Source organism: Camelus ferus, chromosome 6 (genome assembly GCF_009834535.1).
Source record: "Camelus ferus isolate YT-003-E chromosome 6, BCGSAC_Cfer_1.0, whole genome shotgun sequence".
Taxonomy (NCBI): domain Eukaryota; kingdom Metazoa; phylum Chordata; class Mammalia; order Artiodactyla; family Camelidae; genus Camelus; species Camelus ferus.
The window spans coordinates 12,910,840-12,937,620 of NC_045701.1; the positions used below are offsets into that span (position 1 = coordinate 12,910,840).

Here is a 26,781-nt window from a genome sequence, read left to right on the forward strand (position 1 = left end):
GTGAAAGAAGCCAGACACAAAATATCGCATATTTTGTGATTCCTTCCATACGATGTTTCCAGAATAAGCAAATCTATAGAGATAGAAAGTAGATTAACGGTTATCAGGAGATGGAGAATGATTACTTAATAGGTATAGGGTATTCTTTAGGGTGATGAAAAAAATTTTGAAACTAGAGAGAGTTGGTGATTGCACAACATTGTGAATGCACTAAATGCCACTGAATTGTACCCTCTGAAATGGTTCATTTTATGTTATGTCAATTTCACTTAAATAAAAAGTACATAAATACAGAAAGTATAAAGGAAACATTTTTAAAAGCAATAGAAATTCAACATTTGTTGATAATCATTAATGGGTGGCATACTTTTAATGTTTTTTCTTTTCCATATTAATCTATATAGAGACATGCTTATATTTATTTTGTATTATGAAAGTGTTTCATAAGGTATTATCCAGTTATTAGCTCATTACTTTCATTATTAATATACCACCCTGGGAGGTATAATGGGGGACTTTAGAAAACCATTTCCTTTCAGTGGATCCACAAATCCGTTTTTAAAGGGTTTGTGAACCTTAAATGAAATCAAGTATTTCTTTCCATTTTGAATGTAGGAAACACTTCACAGTGGTATTAGTAATACCTGTGACTTTGTCAACAACAGACATCACAGATAATTTTCATATCACGTTACAATCATTACCAATATCTCAAAGTATCATTTACAAGTGTTGTGAACTTTTAGGCTTACCACTAGTACTTGCTATTTAATACGTTAATAAAGAAGCATGTAAGTTTGTTTTTCAAATATTTTGATGATTATATCTCAATATAATTGATATCCTTTATGATCCTATGTATTTTATTTATAACATTTTAAAACATTGATTATGAAAAAGGCTCCATTGGCTTCCCCACTGATAAAGGGTTTCATGGCATAAAAATGGTTAAGAACTCCTCGTTAGGCTAAATGATTTCTAACGTGTGGTGCATCAGAATTACTCAGTGGTCGCAGCACAGTTGGGAAGTGTAAGTTGGTATCTGCTTTTTTTAAACAAAAAATACCAGAGCCAAAATACAATAACAGTAAAGAGTTTCATCTATTTTAAACCAAATTAAATCCAACAATTAACAGTGCCTCACGGAAGAGAGGCATATGAGTCTCATGGTGTATTTTCTTTTACTTTCATATAAAGCCTCAGTAGATACCTTTACGTGTGTGTGGACACACACACACCTGTGAATGTATTGCCACCCTCCCTCCGCCACAGTAACCTTCTGTAATTCTATCTAGTGAACATGAACCTCTACTTCGGTGAAATTATGTAAATCTTCATTTATTTTATAATTTTACAAACTTTCAAAGTAAAGAAATTTGAAGGACGTAGAAAACTTCAAGGAAAAAAATCATCTTCATGGGGTAGTTTCTGCTGTGCTCTTTAAAATCGAGATATCACATTGAAAAACTATTAACAAAAGAAACACAAGTAATTTTTTCCCAAAATTGGATTTGCTTCTTTCTCAATCCTTATTAGTTATAAACATTTGAACAATTATCTACATTTCATTACAGAATTTTACTTTATGTGAACATGGCTCCATATTGTTTTTAGATACCCTAGGCTTATTTTTAAAATTCTACATTGTATGATTAATTTTTATCTGATCAAACACATACACAGGTGTGTGTGTGTGTATACATTTAATTAAGGTATTTTTCAACTCCACTTTTTTTTAAACTCCTGGCATCTTAATTTATAGTCATATTATTGTGGTATTTGTAGGTTGTCTTTGGAGCATTTTGCATGCTCAGAAACAAATATTAAAATCAATATAGTTTCATTCTAATGATAAAAATAAATACTTTTTGCTCTTAAAATTACTTTCACCAATTAAGTGCCACTCTTCACTACCTTTAAAGTTTCCCTTGCCGGCTGCTATCTTCCTGGGGTTTACTTTAGTAAAGAAAATACTAGCAATAATCAGTTTTAGCTTACTCCTGCAGTCTGAAAACATTCTGGATCAAGTGCTGGCTGGATATGTTAGTTACAGATCTGCATTTAACGTTCTTGGGGGCTTAATCTACAGCAGCAGAAACAGGAGCACATCAGGCAGGCTACACTGTGGCTCATCCTGAACTTGGCCCCTTTTGTGAGCATTTTATATGAACACTTGGAACGTTAGTGGGTTTCACAGCTGCCATGTTTGGCAAAATAAACCCAAAAGAGCCATCTGCCCCTCCTCATGCTACCTCCTTTCAATTCCCTAGCAACTTCGCAGTAGCCAGCTGCCACAGAAACGATTGGAAAAGCAGGACTCGGTGGACTGTAATGATTGTTATTCTCTGGGAAAGTAGGTTTTCTGATTTGGCTGAGAGATAAAGGATATTGAATGTACTTGATGCATTCATCTGAGGGTATCAATAATATCCAACTTCTTCCATTAATTTATTTGTTAGTAATTGATGGGAAAGATCTTTTTTGTTTCTAGGGATGAATCAGCTAAAAACAAATCCAAAGGCCAAGTCCTTGGCTTGGGTGCTGAGCAGGAAATTTGACTGTGGGAATGTTGTCAGATTTTTTCTCGCATGATTCAGAAAAATGTTGGTTGCTAATCTCAGCCTTATCAAAAGTCCTGAGCCAGGACTGGCCCACTATCCTTCCTAGTCCCTTTCACATTCGAGTGCTGGTGTATTCCCTTCCACTCTCGGCCCAAATGCTAAGAAGACAAGGGACTTGTTTCAGCCACATGGAAGCATCAGATCAACAGAAGCTCCACTGAGGGACACAGGATGTCTCCTTATAGTTTGTGCATTGTTTGAGTGGATAGCAAGTTGTTTTTGTAACGCTATTCAAATGAACTGTACTTTATGCTGATAGATCAAAATTAAGAATATTTATGGGTTGAGATTCCAGGAAAAGAATTGGAATGAGAAGTTTTGACAGAACAATTTAGTTTTAAAAAAATTATTGTTTTTATTTATTTGTTTTGTTTTGGGGGAGGTAATTAAGTTTATTTATTTATTTATTTTTGATGGAAGTACTGCAGATTGAACCCAGGACCTTGTGCAAGCTAAGCACGCACTCCACCCCTGAGCTATATATCCTCCCTCCAAAACAGTTTACTTTTAATCCATGATTTGTCCTGTTTTTTTACATGTTATGTCTATTTTTTTTTAATGTTCTTATCTTCATTTTTTACAACCATGATTGTTTTCCCAAGCTTGGTCTGTTAACAAAACTCTCCTTCTTCAATGATTTTATAAAGCAAGTTGTGCTTTCTTTAAATACTGGATTTAGAAGAATCTTTAATACATTATATTCTAGTCATATAAATGAAACAATCAGCAAAACTGAGAGTCTGGATCTAGATGACTTAGATTACCTGAATATGTATAAGGAGAGGTCAAACGCATGATCTGATATCCTGTACTATAGAAAACTGAGCATCCTACCAACTCATCTCTGAGAATATCTTTTTTGTTAGTTCTGGCCTCCTAGCTATCAATTATTTTGAATACAGGCCCACATTCTCCTAGCAACAATTTAAAATCTAAAAAGTTTTGAAATCATTCTCTGGATGTCAGGTACTTGACTTGTCTGCACTCTGTCATTAATGTTCTCATCTCTCCCCCTCCACCCTCAGCCTCACATGACATTACCTTCTCCTGATGGCCAATAGCCCCTCTTTCTCAGGTCGTCCTACTTCTGCATGTCCTCTCTCTATTATTTCCTGAGTTTGTTTTCAGTGTACTTCTCTTTTCGTTTGTGTTTTCCTTGGGCTGTCTTACTAACACAGGTGCTTTTTTGTATGTGATAAAATATATATTGTATAAATTTTACTATTTTAACTATTTTTAAGTGCACAGTTCAGGGGCATTAAGTACATTTACCTCACTGCACAACCATCACCACCATCGTGGAAACATTTTCATCTTCCGAAAATGAAACTCTGTACCTATTAAAAAATAAGCCCCCATGCCTCCTTCCCCTCAGCCCTTGGCAGCCACCATTCTACTTTCTGTCTCTGTGAATTTGAATTTGACTACTGTAAGTACCTCATATAAATGGAATCATACAATATGTGTCCTTTTGTGGCTGGCTTATTTCATTTAGCACAGTGTCCCCAAGGTTCATCCACGTTGTAGCATGTGTCAGAACATCCTCTCTTTTTAAGGCTGAATAATGTTCCACTATTGTTTTCTCAATCAGAACTGGGTGGGACAATGGTTGATGCCAGGAAACCTAGATATTCTGTAAGACTCCTTCCATGGTTTCACATATATGCAACTATATACAAACCACCTAGAGGAAGTGGCAGCAGATTATCAACTACAGAAACAGAGATGGTGGTGAGAAGAGTAGGATAAAATGCTCTGACTAATGAATTAAAAAAAGGTAATGGTTCTATAGAGTTATGAACCCACCAAAGACTACTGGCTATATAAGGAAACTAAGTAGCCATTCCATGAAAGTCCTAATCAATAATTTCAGAGGGCATTACTGCTTCTTAACCTCAGTACTGTCAACAGTGCCTACTGATGAACTTGGATCATTTGAAAGATAAACTATGTTCTATATTTACTTTGTAAGTCTCCAGTAAAACATGGAATTATATAATATGCTTCAGAATCACCAAAAACATTTTAAAATAAAGTACATTCGGGCTAGATGGATTGGAATCTTCATCATCTTTTACATGAACTGTTGAAAATTTTCCTGATTACCTTGCCAGAAAAACACTTTCTCCAATTTTCTTCTCCTTATTGCCAGCCAAACATTATTCACTGTAAACTTAGCCCTGAACATGCCAGTCCTCATGGTCTGTGGTGGAAACATAACTCTCCACTGCCTGGCATTCTCCTTGCCCTTTTCTAGCTTTTAGTCAAAATACTTTCCCTAACCACTTCCTCGACCACAGGACACACAAATACCCTGAAACTCATCCTTTCTCAACCTCAGTTTTTTTTGTACCTTCCTGCATTAAGAATTAAATAAGATGTGTATTAAGTGCTAAGCAAAGCTTAAAATATACTCAATGAATAGTAGCTAATGACAATTTTGATGATGATGATAAACAGAAGGAGGAGAAAAAATACACCTTACATATAATTCCTTTTGAAATAACTGAGTGTTTTAAAAGACATTTTTGATGTGGTATATTATTGTTTAATCCCAGCTATCTAATGAATCTCTTCATGGTTCCTAATACTTAGAGCATGAAAGTAGAAGTGGGTTATTAAGAATTATGAAATGTCTATCCAGCCTTCACATTTATTTGTTTTTATTACTTTATGCATTTATGTATTTAGTTACTTATTTTGCATAAAAAGCAGGACTTTGACTTATAAAATAGTGAAAAACAACAACAGCAGCAATGAACTTGAGGTCTAAATCTGTGGTCCAAAGTAAAAGTTCTGCCACAAATCCTGGCTGTATTAGTTTCCTATTGCTGTGTAACAAATCACCACAAATTTAGCAACTTAAAACAACACCCATTTGTTAACTCACATTTCGGTGAGTAAGAAGTCCAGGTGAGCTCAGCTAGGTTCTCTGCTTGGGGTCTCAAAAGGTTGAATTCAAGGTTCAGCCAATTATGCTCTTAACTGGAGGCTTTGAGGAAGAATTCAGTTCCAAGTTCATTCAGTCCTTGGCAGAATTTAGTTTATGCTTGTAGGTTTGAGGTCCTTTGGCTCTTGGCCAGCTGTCACTCTCGGCTCCTAGAGGCCACTCTCTGATCCTTGACATGGCTTCCTCCATCTTCAAAGCCAGCAATGACACTGTGCATTCTTATACTTTAAATCTCTCTGACATCCCCCTCTTCTACCAGCTGGAGAAAACTCTTGCTAATAAGGCCTGGCCCACCTAAGCAATCTCCCTATTTTAATAAGGTCAGTAAATTAGAAACCTTCATCACATCTGCAATGTCACTTTTTGTCATGTAACAACATAATCACTGAAGTGCTATCATCATACCCATATGGGAAGGAATCATAAGAATGAGAGTTAATGGAGATTATTTGTAGAATTTTGCCTATCTATCATATTGGTGATTAGGTAGGATAGTTTGTGGAGATTCTCCTGGGTAAATGAACCCATGGAACAGAAGAGTGAACAGATAGGAGAAGTTTTTTGGGTAACTGGGTACAGAAGCATGGTATGAAATTGCACAAATGGTGCTGGGCTCCAGGAATAATGAAGGTACACTGAGCCCTGGTGCTTTCAGATCTGACTCTGACATGCCTGGTAGAGCACTGGTCACCCATTATCACCTAAAGGAAACCACTGTAATGTACCAAGGGGAAATTGATTACAATTAAAATGTTTTTGACCTCCCATGACCACCATATCACCCCAGCAAAAAAGTGACTTTCCACATGATTTTACCCCTCATCTAGCACCTTATTTAGGAGACTGTATCCCAATTTTTACTTATTCAACACTCTTCTTTTTTCAGGTAAAATTCCAGATCAACTCAGCAAGATATTCACCTAATTAAATTAATTGACAATAGGGGTGGATAAATGATAGCATCAAATCTCTTTAAGGATATTGTATTTCTTAAGTAACTTAACCTTAAACCAACAAAATGAGGGGAAAAAATCTATTTTTGAAATATTTTAAGATTAAAAAATAAGCATGCCCAGTGTAAAAAATTCTAACAATACAGAGTGAATGCCATTTTGCAATATTTAGAAGCAGTACAATTGTAATGGTTTGTATATAATAGGTAATTTTAAACTTAACTGAATATGTTTTTACATCATAAGGTAGAGATACTTTTCCATAAACAGTCACCTCTAAAATTGGTTTTAAATTATATTGGTCTTAGAAAGAGGTTAAAAATCAAAATTTAGTCATAGCGGATTCTATGGTGTTAGCACATGTTTAAGAAGAAGGAATATTTAATAAATAAAAACTTTATCAAGAAAGCCCTAGTTTAAAATGTTTTTTAAATAAATGCATCATTTGTAATTCTTATACATCTCAGCAACTTTAACTCTAGATGTATTCTGATTTATTTTCTTTCACCCCACCCCCACTCCTTTATTCTGTTTTTCTGGGGGTCAACGGTCAGAATTAGATGTGAGGGTTCAGTGTGGCCCAGCTGATAAATCCCAGTGTTGCTCTGAATGTGCTGGAGGCAGTGGCAGAGCTGGGGTTAAGGTCGTGGTGGTCAAAGACTTTGTAAAAATGTATTCTATACACCCTTAAGGTATTAGAAGGCTGATGTGAAGCCAATTGTGCGTTTATCTTATTAGGGCTTTTATATAGAGCAAAATGAGCCACATCCCCAGTAATCTATTTTATAGCTGAGTTTATTATATTCAAATACATTTAGGAATGAAGGTACATGACTTTATGCCTAATTTAATGCTTTCAGATGCATTCCCTATCCCCACCCTTCCATTATTTTCTATTTTGCTAAGTTTGACACCTCTGGGGTTCCCTGTCCCTGATCAGAACCCCCATCAGTTACACATTTTCTAGAGTAAGATGCAGCAACTGTGAAATGGTTTTGTTAGGAAGGGGGCACCAGGTCGATCTCCATACACTTTTATGAGCAAGGCAGTGAACTTCACGTGTAACTGAAGGTAAGTGATAAACCTTCCAATAGTCCCAGTGGTCAAATTCTTTGATACATAGAATTTGATTACAGCTGTCAATAAGCTGTTTTGTTGAAGCCAGGTTTTATTAATTTGACTACAAAATTCGGTAGTGAGGACATTATTTTGGCTGTTCTCTTTTAGAGAGAGTGAATTTGAAATATAACCGTCCTCTTAATCATTGCCCAATATTGTGGTGGATTCAGTTAGAAAATTCCTGCCTGATGTAGCAAAAAAGCCTGACTCTACAATGTGTCCACGCACATGTTCTCACTGTTAAGCTTTATTCAAATAAGTACAATCTGTATTCATTACTAATCACATAATAGGAATTATTTACCAAATTCCAAGTTTTTCACAATCCCATAATAAGCACAATGTTTAATTGAAAAATAATTTTTAGTTAAACAAATTGTTTAAAATTTGTTGTTTTACAATATATGTGACTTTAGTGTGCTGGGAGGATTTTTTTATTTCTGTAGTAATGCTATTTCTATAGTGTTCTTCTGAGGAAAAGCACCATGACTTATAATAAGTTAATTACTGTCTCCAATTTATTTGCCTATAATTTTTAAGTAAATGAAATGTTTCTGTACAATATGATAAAAAAGTTACCCCATCTGAGTATTGTTTTTGAATCTTAATTTATTCACTGTTCGCAGATGTATTTATCAAGTAACTATGATTTCTGTTTTAACCATTTCTGTCCATTTTGAGATAATAGCTATTGCTTTTCCCACAGACTTAGTTGACCTAGTTGTTAAATTGTAGAACAAAGTTCGGCTGGCTGGGGCTTTTTTTTTTTTTTTTTTCCTGGCTGGGGCTTTTAAATATGTAATTTAAAGCTATTCATTAATTGACAGCAGGCTGTAATAATTTTGTTGATTTTGCAAAGCAAATTATTAGTGGGGGTTGAAAAAATGTTTTAGAAGACAGCAAATATTTAAAATATGCTCAGATTACAAGAGAAATAAAATCAAGGGAGCAACTTCTGGCTGTTTGGAAGGGAATCAAAGTGTAGAATATAACTACTCCTTCTTCCCTTTCTTTATGTAGACGTCCAAGTCTGTGACATCATAAGGACTATTTTATCACCTAAATGCATGCTGTTCACCCTCTGCCTTGTTCATCTACCACAATTGAAGGCAGCATCCTTTGTTGTGCACATTTTGCTTTAAAATAGCTTGATACTTCAAAAATCAGATTTCATAACAGGCACATTACAATGTGATCATTTGCCCTATTTAAAAACAAAACAAAAACTAAAGAAGCCCTATAAATATTGACAATCCCAATGCATTTTAAATATGGCTGTATTTCAGCAACATACTAGTTTACAGCAGTTTCTGAATTTTCCTCTTTTCCTTTCCTCTTTATGTGCAGCAACTGCTAAAGGTTTTGTGCTGGTCTCTTGACACATCACACTCCAAACTCTCTTGAAGACAACATTCTTTCATTGGGATTTAATCCTCACTCATCTGCTGATAATGATTAAGCCTTTGTCTCTCTGCTCTCATCACTACCTGGAACTGTACAGTGTTAACTTTGCACGTCTGTTTGGATGTTCTCCAACTTGGCCTTTACAACAACAGAATCAGCTCATCTGCGCCCTCTTTATTAGGGTTGTTTAGGTAGCTAGCAAGCAGTAGAAGCAAACTTAAGCTGGTTTTACCAGAAAGAGGTATTTATTGTAAGGATTTAAGGGTGTCTTATAGAGACGTCAGGGACAGTATTTCTTAGGAAGGGACTAACCACAACTAGAAAGTCTAATCAATCTCAATTTCTCTCTCTCCCCCTCCTTCTCTTCCTCCCTTTCTCCCTGCCCCCCATCTCTCTTTCCTTCTCTTTCCCTCCTTCCCCATATCTACCTCTCCCTCCTTTCTTTGTATAGACTAGAATATTCTGCTCCTCAGTCTTTGGGGCAAGAAATGGCTAATCCACAGGTCAAGTTAAAATATCATATTTAGAAGTTTACTTGTGTTTCCAATTCCAGATTCTTGAGACATCAGGAAGGACCTGGCCGCACTGCTCAGACCTGGGACAGGCATCAGGCATGTGAATGCTGCTTTTCCCAGTGTTGGCCCCTCCTGGGCTCTAGGGTTGAAGTTTATAATGCGTATAATTTGATGTTTTCTTCTGTGACACTGAGACCTTGGTATGCTCTGATGCCTTCATAGCCACCTCCTTCCACTGATACTAGGAAAGAATAAAATTTAGTTTATTCATTCAGTGGGCATATATTGAGCCCTGCTTCGTACCAAGCTCATAGAATACATACTTGCCAAAAAGAATTTAGCATCCAGTATGGAGACAGCCCTGAATTTAAGCACACAAATAAAATATACCCATTACACATGTGTTAAGTTCTGCAAAATAAAGAAACTGAGATAGAAAACAATGCGTGAGAGGAGAATTTAGAAAGGCCTCCCTGAGGAGGTGAGATTTTAAGTTAATTTATGGAGAGAGTTGGAGCTAACAGCAAAGTTTATTTTCGAAGATCTTTTTTTTTTTTTTTAAAGGATCTAATTTGTGAGCAAGGGCAGGATGACATGGGAGGAAGCAGGGGTGAGAATATGACTTGTGGGTCAAGGAGTTTGGATTTAATCCCAAGTGCAGCCACAGAGAAAAATCATTAGCCAGGTTGTGGATGTCATATAATCCATTAAGAAGTATTTATCTAGCCTTTAATTTATGCCAGACTCCAGTCTGGTTTACTGAGGAGGATTAAAAAATAAGGCAAATATATAATCCTACCCTGATGTTGATTATAACTTACCCTGAGAGGCAAAGCTGACTGAGGAGTTTCCAGGCTCAAGTAGGACACAGGGGACCACCCTGATCTTATGTCCAATGAGCTCAGGCCTGTTGTCATGTGGATCCCAGTGCCATGGAGCCGGGGAGGTTTGTTAAACTGCCTACAAGGGGCTGAGTGAGACCCCGCTGCATGTCAGACGAGGGCTGTCATAGCACAGTGCTCACTCTGTGCCAGAACCTTCTAAGCCTTTTCCTTTTTACATATTTACTCAATCTAATCCTCACAGTTACCCTGTGAGGTAAAAGATATTAATATTCCTATTGCACAGGTGAGGAAACTGAGGCACAGAAATGTAAAATGACTTGCTCAAGACCACACAACAAGTAAGGATAAAACCAGGATTCAAGTGCAGGGCAGACTGGTGCTGAGTCTGCTCTTACCCACCACACAGTGATGTCTCCAGGCTGTCAGCCTTGGCAGATGGAAAGGACAACAGCTAGGCACACAGTTACATAGGGGGCCATAGAGAGAGTTCTGGAGTTAAAAAAATGTGATTAGGTGTTCCGTGGGGTGTTTGAACTAGTGATGAAAGCAGGATATACAAGTGGAAATATTGTCAGTGTGGACCTGGGCTCTGCAAAGAAGATTTTGGCTGCTTCTCGTGTTTCTGTGCACTGGCTTTTTGAGGAGTAGGCAGTTTTGGATCAGTGAGAACTGCTTTGGATGCTTGCCAGTGCCATCTCTCCTTCACTTTTTGTCAGGATGTTAATTGCTTTAAGCTCTCTTACCACTGTGTCCATTCTCCAATGTACTATTGTATAGTTTAGGATTAAGTAAAATTGTATAAAAACTCATATTTAAAAAACTAAGCAATAGAAAAAAATGGAAGATATTTATGGAAGGCATTTTATACGATGGAGATTTTTACTTGGGGTAGATTTTGTGGTATTTTTTACAAAATAGTGTCTCTACATCTTTCCTTATCATGTTCTGATTGATCCAAATGAAGGGCAGGTGTGAGTTAAATCATATTCTTGATGACGTACAGGGAGAAAGAAAAAAAATCTAATTATTGTTTCATTCACTTTGGAAAGCAAAAGATCCCCTGAAACTGGAAGTTTTGTAAGCCTTCAGATTCTGGTATTTCTTTAATATCAGGCAACATTGACTGTTCTGTCTCTTGCCAAAAACAGCTTATTAGAGTTGAAAAGGCACCCCACATTGGATCTGGTTGGGGTCCCGCCCTCCCTCCTAGGTTACTATTTACATCGTGACTACTGTTCTTGCTATCGACACTCCCTAACAATTTAGGTATATTTCTGAAGTTGTGTAAATTCCGTAATTTCAGGGATATATTTAAAGGAACATTTGTCATCAGAAGTGATTTATCCTGGTATATTCAGGATCTAATCAGAAGAGAGAAATGTCACAGTAATTTGAACAGATATATTTTAACATAAAAAAATCAGTAACCATCAGAAAGAATTTGAGTATGAGGGATAGGTTAGTAAGAACTAAAGAAAATTCTAAAGAATATAGGAATAGTAGATTTAAGGAGTGACCTTTACCCTGGGGCTGAGATGGGCTGCCCAAGGAACAGCCCTCCCCACCCCCAAGGCTAAGACCCTGACCTTGCTAGAGAGGTCATGGCTGTGGTCACTGGAGGGTAGAGGAGCTGCTGTGGTTTGGCCTGGAGGAAATTGCCATAAATATTCCCCCAAGGTGCTAGGGAAAGCTGTTGACAGGGAGATACTGGGGGAACTCTGTTACAAAATCATCCAAAGAGTGTGTCAAGGGGAGCTGCTGTCCACTGGGTGCTGCTGGCGGACGTGCGCTGCAAGGTGCCTGCCTGGTGCTGGGGAAGAAGGCACCCACACTGCTGCAAGTAGAGCACACCAGATCCAAGACGAAAATCCCTTTCTGCTACTAGATCCTTCCAGCACCTTTTATCCACAAAGATTAACACTGCACCAGCTGTTAAAGGAAAAATATTTAAAGGGCTCACAAGCCATTTTCAGAGCAGGCAGTAAAGGGTGAATTTGTTAACTAAGAGACAATACATTGATAACTGGCACGTATGGGGGTCCCTATCTATCCACTGTCAGGATGTTTGACAAAAGCTGTTATCCTGAACTTATTAGAAAATCAACTTACTATTTTCAAAATGCAATTTACGGCTTCTGGTCTTACATTTAGGTCTTTAATCTGTTTTCAGATTACTTTTGTATGTGGTGTTAGAGATGTTCTAGTTTCATTCCTTTACATGTAGCTGTCCAGTTTTCCCAGCACTGCTTATTGAAGAGACTGTCTTTTCTCCATTGTATATTCTTGTCTCCTTTGTCATGGATTAATTGACCATGTGTGTGGGTTTCTTTCGTTAGTATTTTATAGTTTCCTGAATGCAGGTCTTTTGCTTCTTTATGTAGGTTTATTCCTAGGTATTTTATTCTTCTTAAATGGGATTGTTCCCTTAATTTCTCTTTCTGATAATTTGATGTTAGGGTCTAGAAATGCAACAGATTTCTGTGTATAAATTTTGTATCCTGCAACTTTACCAAATTCATTGATGAGCTCTAGTAGTTTTCTGGTTGCATCTTTAAGATTCTCTGTGTATCCTATCATGTCATCTGCAAACAGTGACAGTTTTACATCTTCCTTTTCAGTTTGGATTCCTTTTATTTATTTATTTTTCCATCTCTGATTGCTATGATAAGGTCTCTTTGACATAAATCATAAAAATTTTTTTGGACATGTCTCCTAAAGCAAATGAAATTATAGCAAAAATAAACGAATGGAACCTAATTAAACTTAAAAGCTTTTACACAGCAAAGGAAACCATGGACAAAATGAAAAAATAACCTACTGAATGGGAGAAAATATTTGCAAATGATATGACCAATAAGGAGCTAATATCCAACTTAACAGCTCATACAACTCAATATTAAAGAAAAAAACAATCCAATTAAAAAATGGGAAGTAGAACTAAATAGACATTTTTCCAAAGAGGACATGCAGATAGCCAACAGGCACATGAAAAGATGCTCAACACAGTTAATCATCAGGAAAATGCACATCAAAACCACAATGAGATGTCACCTCACACCTCACACCTGTCAGAATGACTATCATCAAAAAGAACACAAATAACAAATGTTGATGAGGATGTAGAGAAAAGGGAACCTTGTACACTTTTGGTGGGAAAGTAAGTTGGCGCAGCCACTGTGGAAAACAGTATGGAGGCTTTTCAAAAAGCTAAAAAAAGAACTACTATGTGACCCAACAATTCTACTCCTGGGTATATATCCACCCCCCCAAAAAAAACCCCTCAGGGTTTATAGCAGCATTATTTACAATATTTACATTAATTACAAGATATGGAAGCAACCTAAGTGTCCATCAACAGATGAATAGATAAAGAAGATGTGGTATGTATGTATGTGTGTGTACACACACACACACACACACACACACACACAACTGAACACTATTCAGCCATAAAAAGAATGAAATTTTGCCATTTGCAGCAAAATGGACAGACTTAGAGGGTATTATACTCAGTGAAATAAGTCAGACAGAGAAAGACAAATACTGTGTGATATCACTTATATGTGGAATCTAAAAAAATTCAACAAACTAGTGAATGTAGCAAAAAAAGAAGTAGACTCACAGATATAGAGAACAAATGAGTGGTTAGCAGTGGGGAGACAGAGGTAGAGGGGCGAAATAGGGGTAGGGAATCAAGAGGTACACACTATTATGTATAAAATAAGCAACAAGGATGTATTATACAATAAAGGAGTATAGCCAATATTTTATAATAACTATAAATGGAATATAACCTGTAAAAATTGTGAAGCACTATGTTGTATACCTGTAACTTACATAATATTGTACAGCAACTATACCTCAACTGAAAAAAAAAAAGAGAGAGTAGATATGCTTTGAAGAATATCACTATAATTAAGCAAATAAAATTTTTGCAGCCATTTGGACAAAAAAAACCCCTGCAATTTATTTGCCTATGGTAAATTTGAAGGAAACTGACTCACTGTGACCCCTCCTTATATAACATTTGTGCTTCAACTAGTTCTTTGAAACAAAATAATCTAATTATTTTTAAAGTATTTAATAATTAGTCAAGATGAGAACTACTGTTCACAAAACCAGTGTTCAGGATCTGTTAGAATGGGCCTTTTTAGTTTGGAGTAGAAATAACTTATGTGTTATTTTAAATATTATAACAAATTAGTTTTCAGATGTTTCTTGCCTCTGCACTACCATTAGATTTTAAGCAGCTCCAGGGGAGCAGGCTTGAGTCATTCTTGTTTACCATACGTTGCCACCATCTGGCACAGTGAGTGGCACATAGTAGATACTAAACTGATTTTGTATCTGAGCATGAGTGAAAATGAATGACAGCCTGCCAAGTTTGTAGGTGAAATGTTTTCATCACTGAAAAATACAAGAAATACCAGAAATATTTATTTGTGTATGACATTGGGTATAGAATAATACATATGAATATTTAAAATGTTTGGTGCAAGGCACATATCATATGTATTAAAGTGTAATCAATTCTTTCCCAAGAATTCTCAAAATCTTTAGACAAATCATAGTTTGAGGAGCCACTGAAAACCTTTGAGAAGAGATTATCTGTGGTGACATCATATTCAAAACTCATATTTTTATTGAAGTATAGTTGCTGTACAATATTATATAAGTTACAGGTGTACAGTGTAGTGATGCATCAGTTTTAAAGGTTATACTCCATTTATAATTATTATAAAATATTGGCTATATTCCCTGTATTGTACAATATATTCTTGTAGCTTATTTTAAACATATTCAAAAAGAGACTCCTCATAAAGACAGTGAACTTGAGATGTCGCAGGTAACAAGTTCTGGAGTGCAGTCATTTTCAGGACTTAGTAATAACTGTAATAATAACCATTGTCTTTGGTCTCTTCCTATTATTATCCTTAAGAGAAAGGATGTTCTTGATGTTGCTGCCTGTTCATTTGGTGAAGATACAGCAATCTTGATGGAAAAGGAAAGCTTAGAGAAATAACTAAGCTTATAACTTTATAAAATTTACATGTTAAAGATGTTAATTTATGAATGTAGAAATGGTATAATGAAAAGATATCATTGTTAAGAGACCAGAAGCTAAATTGCTGCTCAATATTTTAGCTGTTAGTGATTCAGAATCCAAAGCACCAACTAATGGTAGTCTTTTGCTGTAAAGGAAAGATACGGAAGAGAGGAGGAGAAATGGGAACGAATTGAACAGTCTTAATCTTCAAATCTGTCCACATAATCTAAAGATGTAGGGGTATATAAGCATTGTATCTATTTTCTTATTGCAGTTACTTTAAACTGATATTTTCTTAATACTATTAATAAGAATGATCTTTTTCCTTTCTAGCAAATAGTACAACTAGTTTTTTCACTGGTGGGAAAGGAATAATATGAAATGAAATCTGTGTTTAGATTCTATGGCAAGTTAATTTTCCTTAGTTTCTTTACTTCTTAGGATATAGGGTATTTATTTAACATGGTATGAATAATGCAAATGAACTCGTAACTGATATGAGGCAGTGGGCATGATTAAGTCATATTTATTGAGATTTCACTGAGTGTTACGATGTTGTATTTTATAAAAACACTTTTTGTGAATTGTTTTCTGATACTTTTGCTCTGTTTTATACTTGTTGCTTTTAACTTTAAATTGAACTTGCCAGCACCATGAAATTCTGAAACTGCAAGAATGGCAGAGAAGAGGGAAAGTATTTTTATTCTTCTAATAACATAGGAAATAAAAGCCAAAATATATAACAGCAACAATACCGACAATACTACCACCACCCCCTAGAGTGGCCTGTATTCCTGAAGCTGAGGGCACTTGGGCGAGGGAGGTAGTGATACGAAGCGTCCGTGTTCTTGCACTATTCACTTAAATGTTCTGTTACCAATAGAAACATTTTAAGCTTGGGAACCCAAGCAAAACACTGTGGATCCTCTGTTGTTTGTGAATTGGAACACTAGGGGACAGCACTAAAATATTCCATAGTTGTTTGTTATTGATCACTTGCATACGGTATAATAAGTCAGAGAGTTTAACTGTTAACGACCGTTGAATGCCCTGTTGATTTCAGCGGATGAAAAAACACAGAGGAAGACGGGCTTTTCAACCTATAATGTCAGCCTTTGTAAAGACAATGATTTGAATAATTTAGAGAAAGCTCCAGGCTGTTTTTTGGTTGCAAGGAGATAGTAAGGCATGATAACTTAAAGAATTGTGATTTTCTGTTAAAAGTGATTTATTCTTTTCATTCTTTTGGAGTAAATATTTTGCACAAATTTTTATTTCTAATCTTGGTTTCCAGGCACTTTGGAAAGACATGAAACGGGAGAAAGAGCAAGGACTATTCTTAACTGTTGTGATGATTCACAGCTTCTAAAGCCTGAATCTGTACTACCAGTTGCCTCAGAGACACATAGGCACAAAATTGTAGAACAGAGGTGCTCCAGCTCCTACCAGCTTGGGCCAATACCTTGTCCTGGTCTGCAGGTGGAGTCTTCATGTAAGGTAAGTTGAAATCAAGCTGCTGCTCACAAAGAACAGTATCAACCCCGAGTAAGAAGTAATGCGCCTTCATAAATATGTGGCCATTAAATATCAGCAGAAAGATAAGAATTCAGAGATGATCGCATGCATCTACCAGATCTATCTACCAAGCAATCTTGGGTGAATCAAGATAACTTTTAAGTGATTATTATTTCTGAATGAGTATGCATTCTTTTTTGACGAGAGAGTATCTAGCTTACCAAAATTGAGCCAATTTTATATCAATTCTTGAATTCTAGGTGGTTTTCAATGAAGAAGGGAACAAAACCCTATATTCTGTGATCTGGATTTTTTTTTGTTTTTTTTCACTTGAGAGTATTTGAACTCTTTTTAAAATACTTATTACAAACAAACCAGAAAAGCATCAGAAAAACTGGATAATTGTTTGGACAATTATTTTGATATACTCAGCATCCTTAGGATCATTAACTCTTTAGGTTTCCAAGCCTCAGTTAATACACAATGATTCAGTTTGCACTTATTTTCACAAACTAAGTCACCCAGCTTCCCAGAAATTTGGATGAGCTTAATTATTTTTCAGTTCTGAAGATAACACAGCAATTTAATCTGATTTCTTTAAAGAAAATCTTATATTTTTTTTGTCATCTACACCTCCAAGTTACCCCCTCATCATGTTGTTGTAATATGGTGTTTATATGCATATATATAATGTAGTATTTTTTCATGTAAACATATTTTCATAATATTATCTATTTCTTTTCAGTGGCTGCATCATGCTCTATACTGTGTACATACTATACCGAAATGAATTATTTTCCTATGGCTTAATATATAGATTATTTTTTAATGCTTCACTTTAGGTATAACACATCTATGAAAATAAAGCTTTTAAAAATTTAGTATTATTTAATAGGACATATTTCCAGATGTGATATTTCTAAGTCAAATTTTAGCTAATTTTTGAATTTATATATTGTTAATGTTTTCCATTATTTTAATGATATTCTGAAGACTTAAAATACCATTAGTAAGGACTTCAAATAAGACTTTATTATCTCATGTGTATCTATAGAGTTAGAGGTGAAAGGGTGAGTCATCTTCAAGAAAGGTGATTGGCTGCTCAAGCTGTGCCTCAGAACTGCAGGAATGGGAGTGGGGGCACCAGTGTATGAGCTTCAGCTTTTTAGGTTTAGAGACTTCATTTAAGTTGTATCAGTGAGACCAGAATTTGTCCACATTTTGCAAAATCATTCTCACTAACCAAATACCAAAGAAATGAATATTTAAACACATGATTGCAGTTCATTGCTCAGCACGTTCTCCCTGAAGCTTTGCTAAAGGGAGTGGGGAGAAGGGGAAGGTGGAGTTATACAGAGGGTTCCTTGAAGGACGTGGAGTCAGAGTCAGGGGTTTTCATTCATCCAGCTTTGAGAGTCTAATGCAGTCATCTCTTTCAGCCCATCAGGGTACTGTCTCCTTTGGGCAAAGCTGATATACATTGAAAATTTTCTAAATTTTGGATTTCTCTTTTTAAGACTCCGTTTAGGCCACCTACCTTTGTTTATGCTTTTTCCTGCAGATACTAAAACCTGTGATTAGGCTACAGGTTTTTTTTTCTTTTTCTTTTCTCATTTAGACAAATTGTTTTTAGATTTTCTTGTTCTTAATTTGAAATGTCATGATTTATAAAGACAATTATATCAGTATGATGAAACTTCTATCAATCACAGCTGAAGCTGAAAGTGGTAAGGTCTTAGTCTCCTAAGGTAGGAAATTGAACCACACGTCTGTGACGTATTTTAAGGTTGGAGTAAATAAAGCCCAGTCAGTGAGCCCAGGTGACCGCCAAGCATTCCCATTTTAATGTGGCCTTGTTGCTTTCTGTTCATAATAGAATGTGTATCTTATAGTGGAAATTATATGCTAGAATAGTAGAGAACTTGGATATGTCTCTTGACTCGTGTATATCAGATGCCAAGATCTGCAGGAGCAAATGTCATTCATCAAGTGCCTATTTTACTAGTTTAATTCCCAGAAGGTAAACTGATTGCTGTTTCTTTTAGTTTCTTGAAGGACCTTAGAGCTACCCTTTAGGTAGTGGTAATAGTATATAAAGATTTCATTTTCTGTATATAATTTTGTTTCTTTCTTGACTTCAGGAAGCAATAAAATGCCAGGGTCTTGTTTTCCTACTCTTAGGCTGATTCCAACTTTATTTCTTAGCTGCTGCCCTTTACCTTAAATGACTATAAATTCCAACTTTTACTGTCTATAGAGTTGGAGAATTGAGTTGGATGGGACTGTCACTTCCTTTATTCTATATACTATACTTCTCTTATTATTGAGCTTACTGTTCACTAGAGCTATTTGTTTTTTGTACTTCTCCTAAGTTACATCTCCTCTAAGTACGTACTGCTTATCTTCATTTTATCCTCTTAGACTTAAACTGTTAAGATGGTTTTATCTTAATCTTCTTTTATTTACAAATTTGATAGGCATAAAATTTCAAGAGTGCTTATAAATTCTCCATTCTCTTTTTTGCTAATATTCATTACTTTTCATAAGGAAAAAATCAGATTTAAAGAAGATGAATTGAATCACACTTATTTCAGAGCCGGGAAAAATGAGAGACAACAAGCCTGTGAAATTTAGCACTAGCTAAGGGTACTTGGTGTTTCATAATTTCTTTGTGTGGGTTTTAGTGAGCCACAAATGAAATATTTTCAAATAGGAGAGTGAACTGCTTAAACAGAAGAATAGCATGTAATATCTGTGAGGTGAGCTTATTATATTTGGCAATATTTGGAATTTATTAGGATGCAGTATTTACTTTTTCATCTTGGATCTGAAGAGTGCATATAGATTTAGGAAAAAGTTTTAACGGGAACAACAAATACAATAAAACATTTTGAAAATGGGTCCAATTTGCAATGCTAGAGGAGTTGAATTTGTGCAGCTAGACAGAGAAAAATCTTTGGGGTAGGAGAGGGCCAGAGTCTTAAAGGATTTAAAGGAATACAATATCATATTAGTGATGGGGAACTGCTTTTCTCAGATTCTGCTGAGGATAAAACAAGATAGAAACTGCTTAAATTGAAGTGGAAGGAATTTAGCTCCCAAGTAGGAAATAAACAACCTTACTAAAATCATCTCTATGTAGCAGAAATCTTTGTTACCTCATCGTATGTTATCAAGGGAAGGCCTTTTTTCTCTATTAGTTGGTCCGTTGGTTAAGTTCTTTTTCTGCATTTCTTGCCTGTAAAATGAGTAAAAGAATAAAAGGGGTTATTTTCACTGACACAATTTAGACCCATTGTAATGTCCTGGGAATGCCTTTTTTTAGAAAACTGATTTTCTGGGGAATGGGTCCCCCTGGTTGCTTATTTAGAGTTGGCTGGTTTAATATGGCAGCCATTAACCATGCATAGCTATTGAGCATTTGAAATTTGGCTAGCACCACAAATTAAAATATTTTGGATATACAGGGTTATGAAATATGTTATTAAAATCAATTTCACTTGTTTTTTTAATGATTTTTTTAATATGATTAATAGGCAGTGTTAAATTATGCATGTGGTTTACATTATATTTATATTGACAAATGTTGAACTAGATCAGGGATAGCAGATTTTTTTTTTGGTAAAGGACCAGATGGCAAATATTTCGGGCTTTGCAGGCCATATTTTTGCGGTTTTAACTATTCAACTCTGCTGTTGGAGCACAGAAGCCATCAGAGACAATTCTCTAATTAGTGCAGTTGTGTTTTGATAAAACTTTATTTACAAAAACAGGCAGTGGACCAGATTTGACACCATTATGTGCCAATTTCTGGTCTAGACAGACCTCTCTGGACTTGGAGGTCATGATGTACTAGGAGGAACTGGCAAAATAGCCAACCCTACCCTCTCCCTAGATATCTAAATTTTTAATAGAGCATTTTATTTCACCTCTTCTGCACTATGAGGAATTTAATCCAAAAGACCTTGCATCAAGTCTGTTCCCTGATAAAATTCATGAAATTTGTATGTTTGGAAATCTGCCCTTTGTAGAAAACAAATGTGTACATTATACCTCCTAATCCAATCAAGATTTTTTAGTGGAATTTTCTTTAAATAATGCACTTATACATGCATCTTTATCTATATGTTTACATATAAAATTGATTATAAATAATGCATTAACATTTATTTACATTCCAGTTGAGCTTTCTAGAAATATGTTTGTATTTTTTTAACCTTTAGTTGACCTTAAGGTAATGCCTGTTTGGTACAATTTGCTGAAAAATTTTGTTAGAGCTTTATCCTGCTACCTCTTGTAAAACACAGATGGTGCACTGGTAGGCCACCAATAAAAAACTGGACCCCACTACTACTTATTACTTTATTAAAGTGGAGCATTAATTCTTTCATATTTTATGACACAAAAACATAGCCAAAATGGAATTAGAATGGTTTAATTGTGAGATTTGAAAATTTCACCTACAAATCTACATATATAAATATGAAATAAGAATTCTTTGTGGCAATATTGTATATTTGTAGATTAACTCAGTTTTTATTGAACTATATGTATTTTATTATCAAAACTGAATTATTACAAAAAATAACAAGTAATATTTATTTGAAAACAATTGTGTTATATAGGGATAAATCCTTAATATAGAATGATAATTTTCACTTTTTTGATTAGTAGTTAATTTTTGGTGTTTTTTTTTAATGTAATAAACAGCATATGTCTATTTTTTTCTAATGTAGAAAGTATTTTGCATCAATTTTGTACAATTTTAAAATAAAATAGGTTTTATTATTGGACATCCAAGCCTTTCATGAAAATACAGGAATTTCTCTTTGTAAACTTTGGATTAATATTTTTGTTTTCAGTATTTTGATGTAGTGAATCCCAAATTAAAACTTAATGGTTTAATGATAATACCCTTCCTGGTAAGATAGAATAGAGAAATATACAATAGTGGTAAAATGTAGAAGGAAATTTGCTTTTTTAACACATGTGGTGATGCAAATTTTTGACAGAGTATAACCACTTTTCATAAGTGTTTTATATTATAATTCTAACTATTCTATGTTAAATAAAAATTTCTTTAATACTTGACTTTTTATAGCTGCTTTATGAAGGATATCCCTTTTCTCACTATGCAGCATGAGTTTAAACATTTTTGATACAACGTTACCTCAGTGTTGAGGAAAACTGTGAAAAGCATCACAGCTTTGTTCCAAAACTAATTCAGGAGGTCTGAGAGTCACTATGAAAAGTAGGAACGGCACCATTAAATGACTCCAGCTGTCCGCCTCGCACACAGGAGCAACCCTGAATTTCCTCACAGGACTTCAAAGCCTTGCTTGTATCTAAACATTCGTTGGCCATGTAAATCAGAGGCACAAAAGGAGAATGCTCCTATTTCATGGTGTGCGGCTGGTCTCAGTCCCACATTGTGCCGCACGTGCCGGTGGGGAGTGCCAGGAACAGAAGGGCACTGTTCTGACTCGTGTGACAAATGTAGTTAACACCAGATCCATATTAATGTTGTCAAGTTCCCTTGATGTATTTAAACAGATTTTAATTATTTTCAGCGTCCAAAGGCCTGAAATATATTGCCTAATAGTTCTTCAAAGAAAGCTTACTTAATGTGTGAATGTAAAACCTCTCATAAAAATGAAACTTTTATATTAGCCTTAGTCATTGACATAGGTTATTCATCAAGTCAGCAATTTGTGTGGCAAAGTGCCATTTGAATAGTGTATTGTTAGGCTACTTATGGTCCACTTGACAAGAGCTCTTGCTGTAAATAGTGCAATTTGACTCCAGCTGTTAAAGAGTGGCTTTGACAGCAGCCAGATAGAATGGAGATGCCTTACTGCACCGCCGAAAAATCAATATTGGGTTCTTGTTCATGGTAACCTGTTCTTTTCTTTTCTGTAGATTTATAAACGACTATCAAGGGTTTATAAGTGGAAGTTTAAATATTATTTTAAATGTAATTCACTGTGAGTTTCAAATTAAGACTTGTGATAAATGGTACAAGTGTAGAGTTTTAGGATATTATTTCCATCCCCTGGTTCATGTTTAGTCACAATTACAGTTAAGCTGAATTTGGATTCTCCAGCTACAATAGAAAAGAATTAGTGTGAAACATGGACTCAAAACTGTGTGCCTATTGTATATTACCAGCGCAATTATTTCTTCTTTTTGATTTTCTTATCAATTTATCTTCTGTGTCCCTCCCATCTTCTCTGTGTGTATACCTTTTTGTATAGATGGCAGGGTTCTTTGTGGCTGTGCCCATAGCAACACCCACAAATGCTGACAGCCAGTAATGTCCCCCGTGTTGCTAAAGATTTCCCTAAAGCAGAGTCTTGCTGGTTTTGAAGATTTTTCTAGCAGTTTTCAGCAGTACAGGGTTGCTATGATACCTGACTGGCGGTAATAGATATTGAATCTGTTAATTACAATAACCACACACAAGGACTTTTTTCATTGGGTTTTTCTGCTGTTGCTAGCTGTTATATTTAGGATACAGAAGAGAAAGTGAAATTACATAGCCAAGATGAGAAAATGTTTCAGGAGTTCACTTTGAATCCTGATATTTAATTTAAAAAATCTCCTGGTGTAAAAATCTTTCAGCTGACTGTTGATTTCCCAAAATTGCATACATAATTTATTTAAATCATTTCTAGTTTTGACTGAATTTGATGTTGAATTTTTATTGTTGCTTACCTGAGATGTCATAAGGCTTCATCTAAGGTGTACTAGGCAGGATTTGAAAGAGCTGTCATTTTTAACATGGAAAAAGCTGATGTAATGTGTACTTTCTCAAATGCCTCCTTCAGTGAAAGCTGTTAAAATAGCCATCTTCCAATTACTGACCAACTCTGCATTTATTGAATTTGTGGCTGAGTTAGCAACTGAAAATTCATAAAGCTGATAATATAATTGCATACAAAGACCTTAAAGGCTGATTCAAGGTCAGTGTTATTGTTTTTATAATTGCTGATAGGCAGTTCTGATTTCTTCAGGAGGAAGGGTTTATTCTGCTTTGGTTTTAGCTGGTTTCAAAAACTGTTATCTCTTCTGTTAATTCTAAAGTAAACCTTTTTACTGAGTAAATATTTATGTCAATTTCTTTAGTACTATACTTAGATTTACCTCAGTAGCTCTCCCCACCCCCACAGTATTAATTAACCCTGTAAGAAACATGCAAATCTAGGATTATAACTTTCTCCTTGAATTAAATATTCCAATTATAGTCATGGGTAGGGATTCTAGTCTAGAAACATGAATATAAGTTAAAGATATCAGGCATTTTCATTTTGTAGTTGGATTAATCTAGGGACCGAGAATCTTAATTTATTAAAGCATGTCTATATTTGCCTCCATTTTCACTAATAATTTTATAAAGATATTTTAGAAAACATGAATTCTGCACTCACATACATACCATATTACCCACCTATAACCATTTAGGCACCTTTTGTTTCTCCCTCATTTCTTCTTTTCTTTCCTACTTTTTTCTTCTCAGTTGTAATTTGTTTTTTTCTTTTTAAAAACCTGTGACTTTCTTAATTTGTTAAGACCAGCTTCTTGTAGGACCCAAAGATGGACCTATTCAACATAGTGAAAGAGGTCTATAACTGCTGGGATACAAATTCACTCCACTAGATTTGGATGCTCTGTTACTGAGCAAATTGATGGTTCTGTTTAAAAGCTGATGGTAAATGTTACTCCTTTACAGAAACTTAAGAGTTTCTTGGTAATCAAGTCATTGTCTTACATCAGGAATAATTTCTGTATATATCCTATTTTGGGTGACTATCATAATGGATGATATTTTGAGGAGTGAAAAATGAAGTTTGTAGAACTTCAGATGTTGAGTTGACTAAAAGGGTTAATGACTTATAACAGGAAAGGAAAGAAGGAGAATAAAATACTTCTTTTTGAAAGCTGGTAATATCACTTATTGACTGAGAGTACCATCTGGACCCATTTAAAGGAATCCCAACAGGAACACTGCTTCTGTACCAATGACTTATGTTGAAACTAGCCCTAAGAGAGCAGCAAATGCAAAAATGTAACAGGAAGCAATTCTCAGAAAAGAAAGCATCTATTCTCATGGATTATTTCCCCTATGATGGTAAAAACAAAATGTATCTAAACTTTAGCTTTATTCATTGGCATTAAGAGCATGAACTTATTGAAAAATACACCCAGCTAATATTTTCATCTGTTTTTTTTTGAATTGGGTTTTAATTGTGACATCCTGAAAGCACAACCAGTTCTCTGCATCTCCAAATGGCATTCATAACATTAAATACAAATAATGACATAAGTTACATTATTTGAAAATTTCTACAAACTATGAAGCTTACATTACTCTGGAAACAGCTGTTTCATCTTAAAATATCCTGCTTAAACCATTGGTCCATGCGTAATAATTTCTACCAGATATTTAAAACATGGTCATTAGCAGCTGCTGTGAGCAGTATGGGCATTCTCATGCACGTATTTAACTCCACGCACATCCAAATAGGGCTGAAAATTTTAGTGGTGTGTGTTTTTGTTTGCACATGTTGTCTGAGACCTGATGGCTTTTCGAAAACTATTATGAATGCTTACAATATACAACGTTATGCTTCCCTTTATTACTTTCTTCTGAACTCCCACTGGAAGTCTCATTATACAAAACTTGGCCTTCTCCATTTACTCTCTGGTATCACGTGCCTTATTTCTTTCCTTATGTCCTTGCTCCGTGAACTAAAACATTAATCTGGATGCAAAAAGAGTAGTAATGGAGAGGGAAAGGTTCATCACACCCTTGATTTCTAGTTTTAGCACTGTAGCCTGTTAGAACTGGAAGTGGTCAAGTTACCCGTTCTCTTCTTTCTTCGGAGGATTTTGGAGCCCAGTCTTGATTGAATCACACGGCTAAGTAGCTTTAGAACCAGAACTGAGATCTCCTGGTTTCTGTCTCTGCTCTCTTAGTCCCAGTCTAGCTGATTCCGCTGATGGATGCATCCTGTAGGCAGACTCTGACCTGTCAAATGTCTCTCACGGCTGGGTGCCCATGTTGTCCTCTCTTCACTTCCCCACCCCATCTTCCTGAATGTTCTTTGCTGCTCTGATTTTTTTCTTTCCTCTGTCTGATCACCCTGGTTAGTATACATCTTCCTTCAAGGTTGCCTCTCTAGGAACCAAAGTTCTCAATCTCAGCTCTCACTGACGACCACTCTGACTTCTTCTACCCAAACTTTTCCAAGATGATGGTGTTTTAGTTCTCTATTGCTATGGAACAAGTTTCCATAAATGTAGAGGCTTAAAACAATACACATTTATTATGTCACTGTTTCCCATGGGTCAGGAATCTGGCATGGCACTGGGGTCTTTGTTCAGTGTCTCATGTGACTGAAATCCAGGTGTGAGCTGGGGTCGCTATGTCATCTAAGGCTGGGGTCCTTTTCTAAGTTTTTTCAGGTTATTGGCAGAATTCAGTTCTTCATGATTGTAGGACTGGGGTCCCTGTTTTCTTGCTGGCTGTCGACCAGGGGCCACACATTCCTTGCCATATATTCCCTTCCATCTTTAAGTCAGCAGTAGAGGACATCTTGTGAATGGACTCCCTCTAGTACTCTGAATCTCTGACTTCTTCCTCAGCCACCCATGGCAAAAAACTCTCTGCTTTCAAAAATTCAATGTGATTAGGTCAGGACAACTCAGATATCCTTTCAATCTTAAAGTTAACTGATTTGGAACCTTAATCACATCAGCACAATCCCTTCATGGCTGTACCTAGATTACTGTTTGGCTGAATAACTGGAAGA

At 35.6% G+C, this 26,781-nt stretch overlaps 1 protein-coding gene across 1 annotated transcript in view; it reads left to right on the forward strand.

The window, feature by feature from the left end:
* Window positions 1-26,781, forward strand: part of WDR72 (WD repeat domain 72) — a 190,930-nt gene that overhangs the window by 55,770 nt on the left and 108,379 nt on the right. The window contains 1 exon segment of the mRNA XM_032481155.1: window positions 16,749-16,951. Within this exon segment, the coding sequence (XP_032337046.1) occupies window positions 16,749-16,951 (203 nt within the window).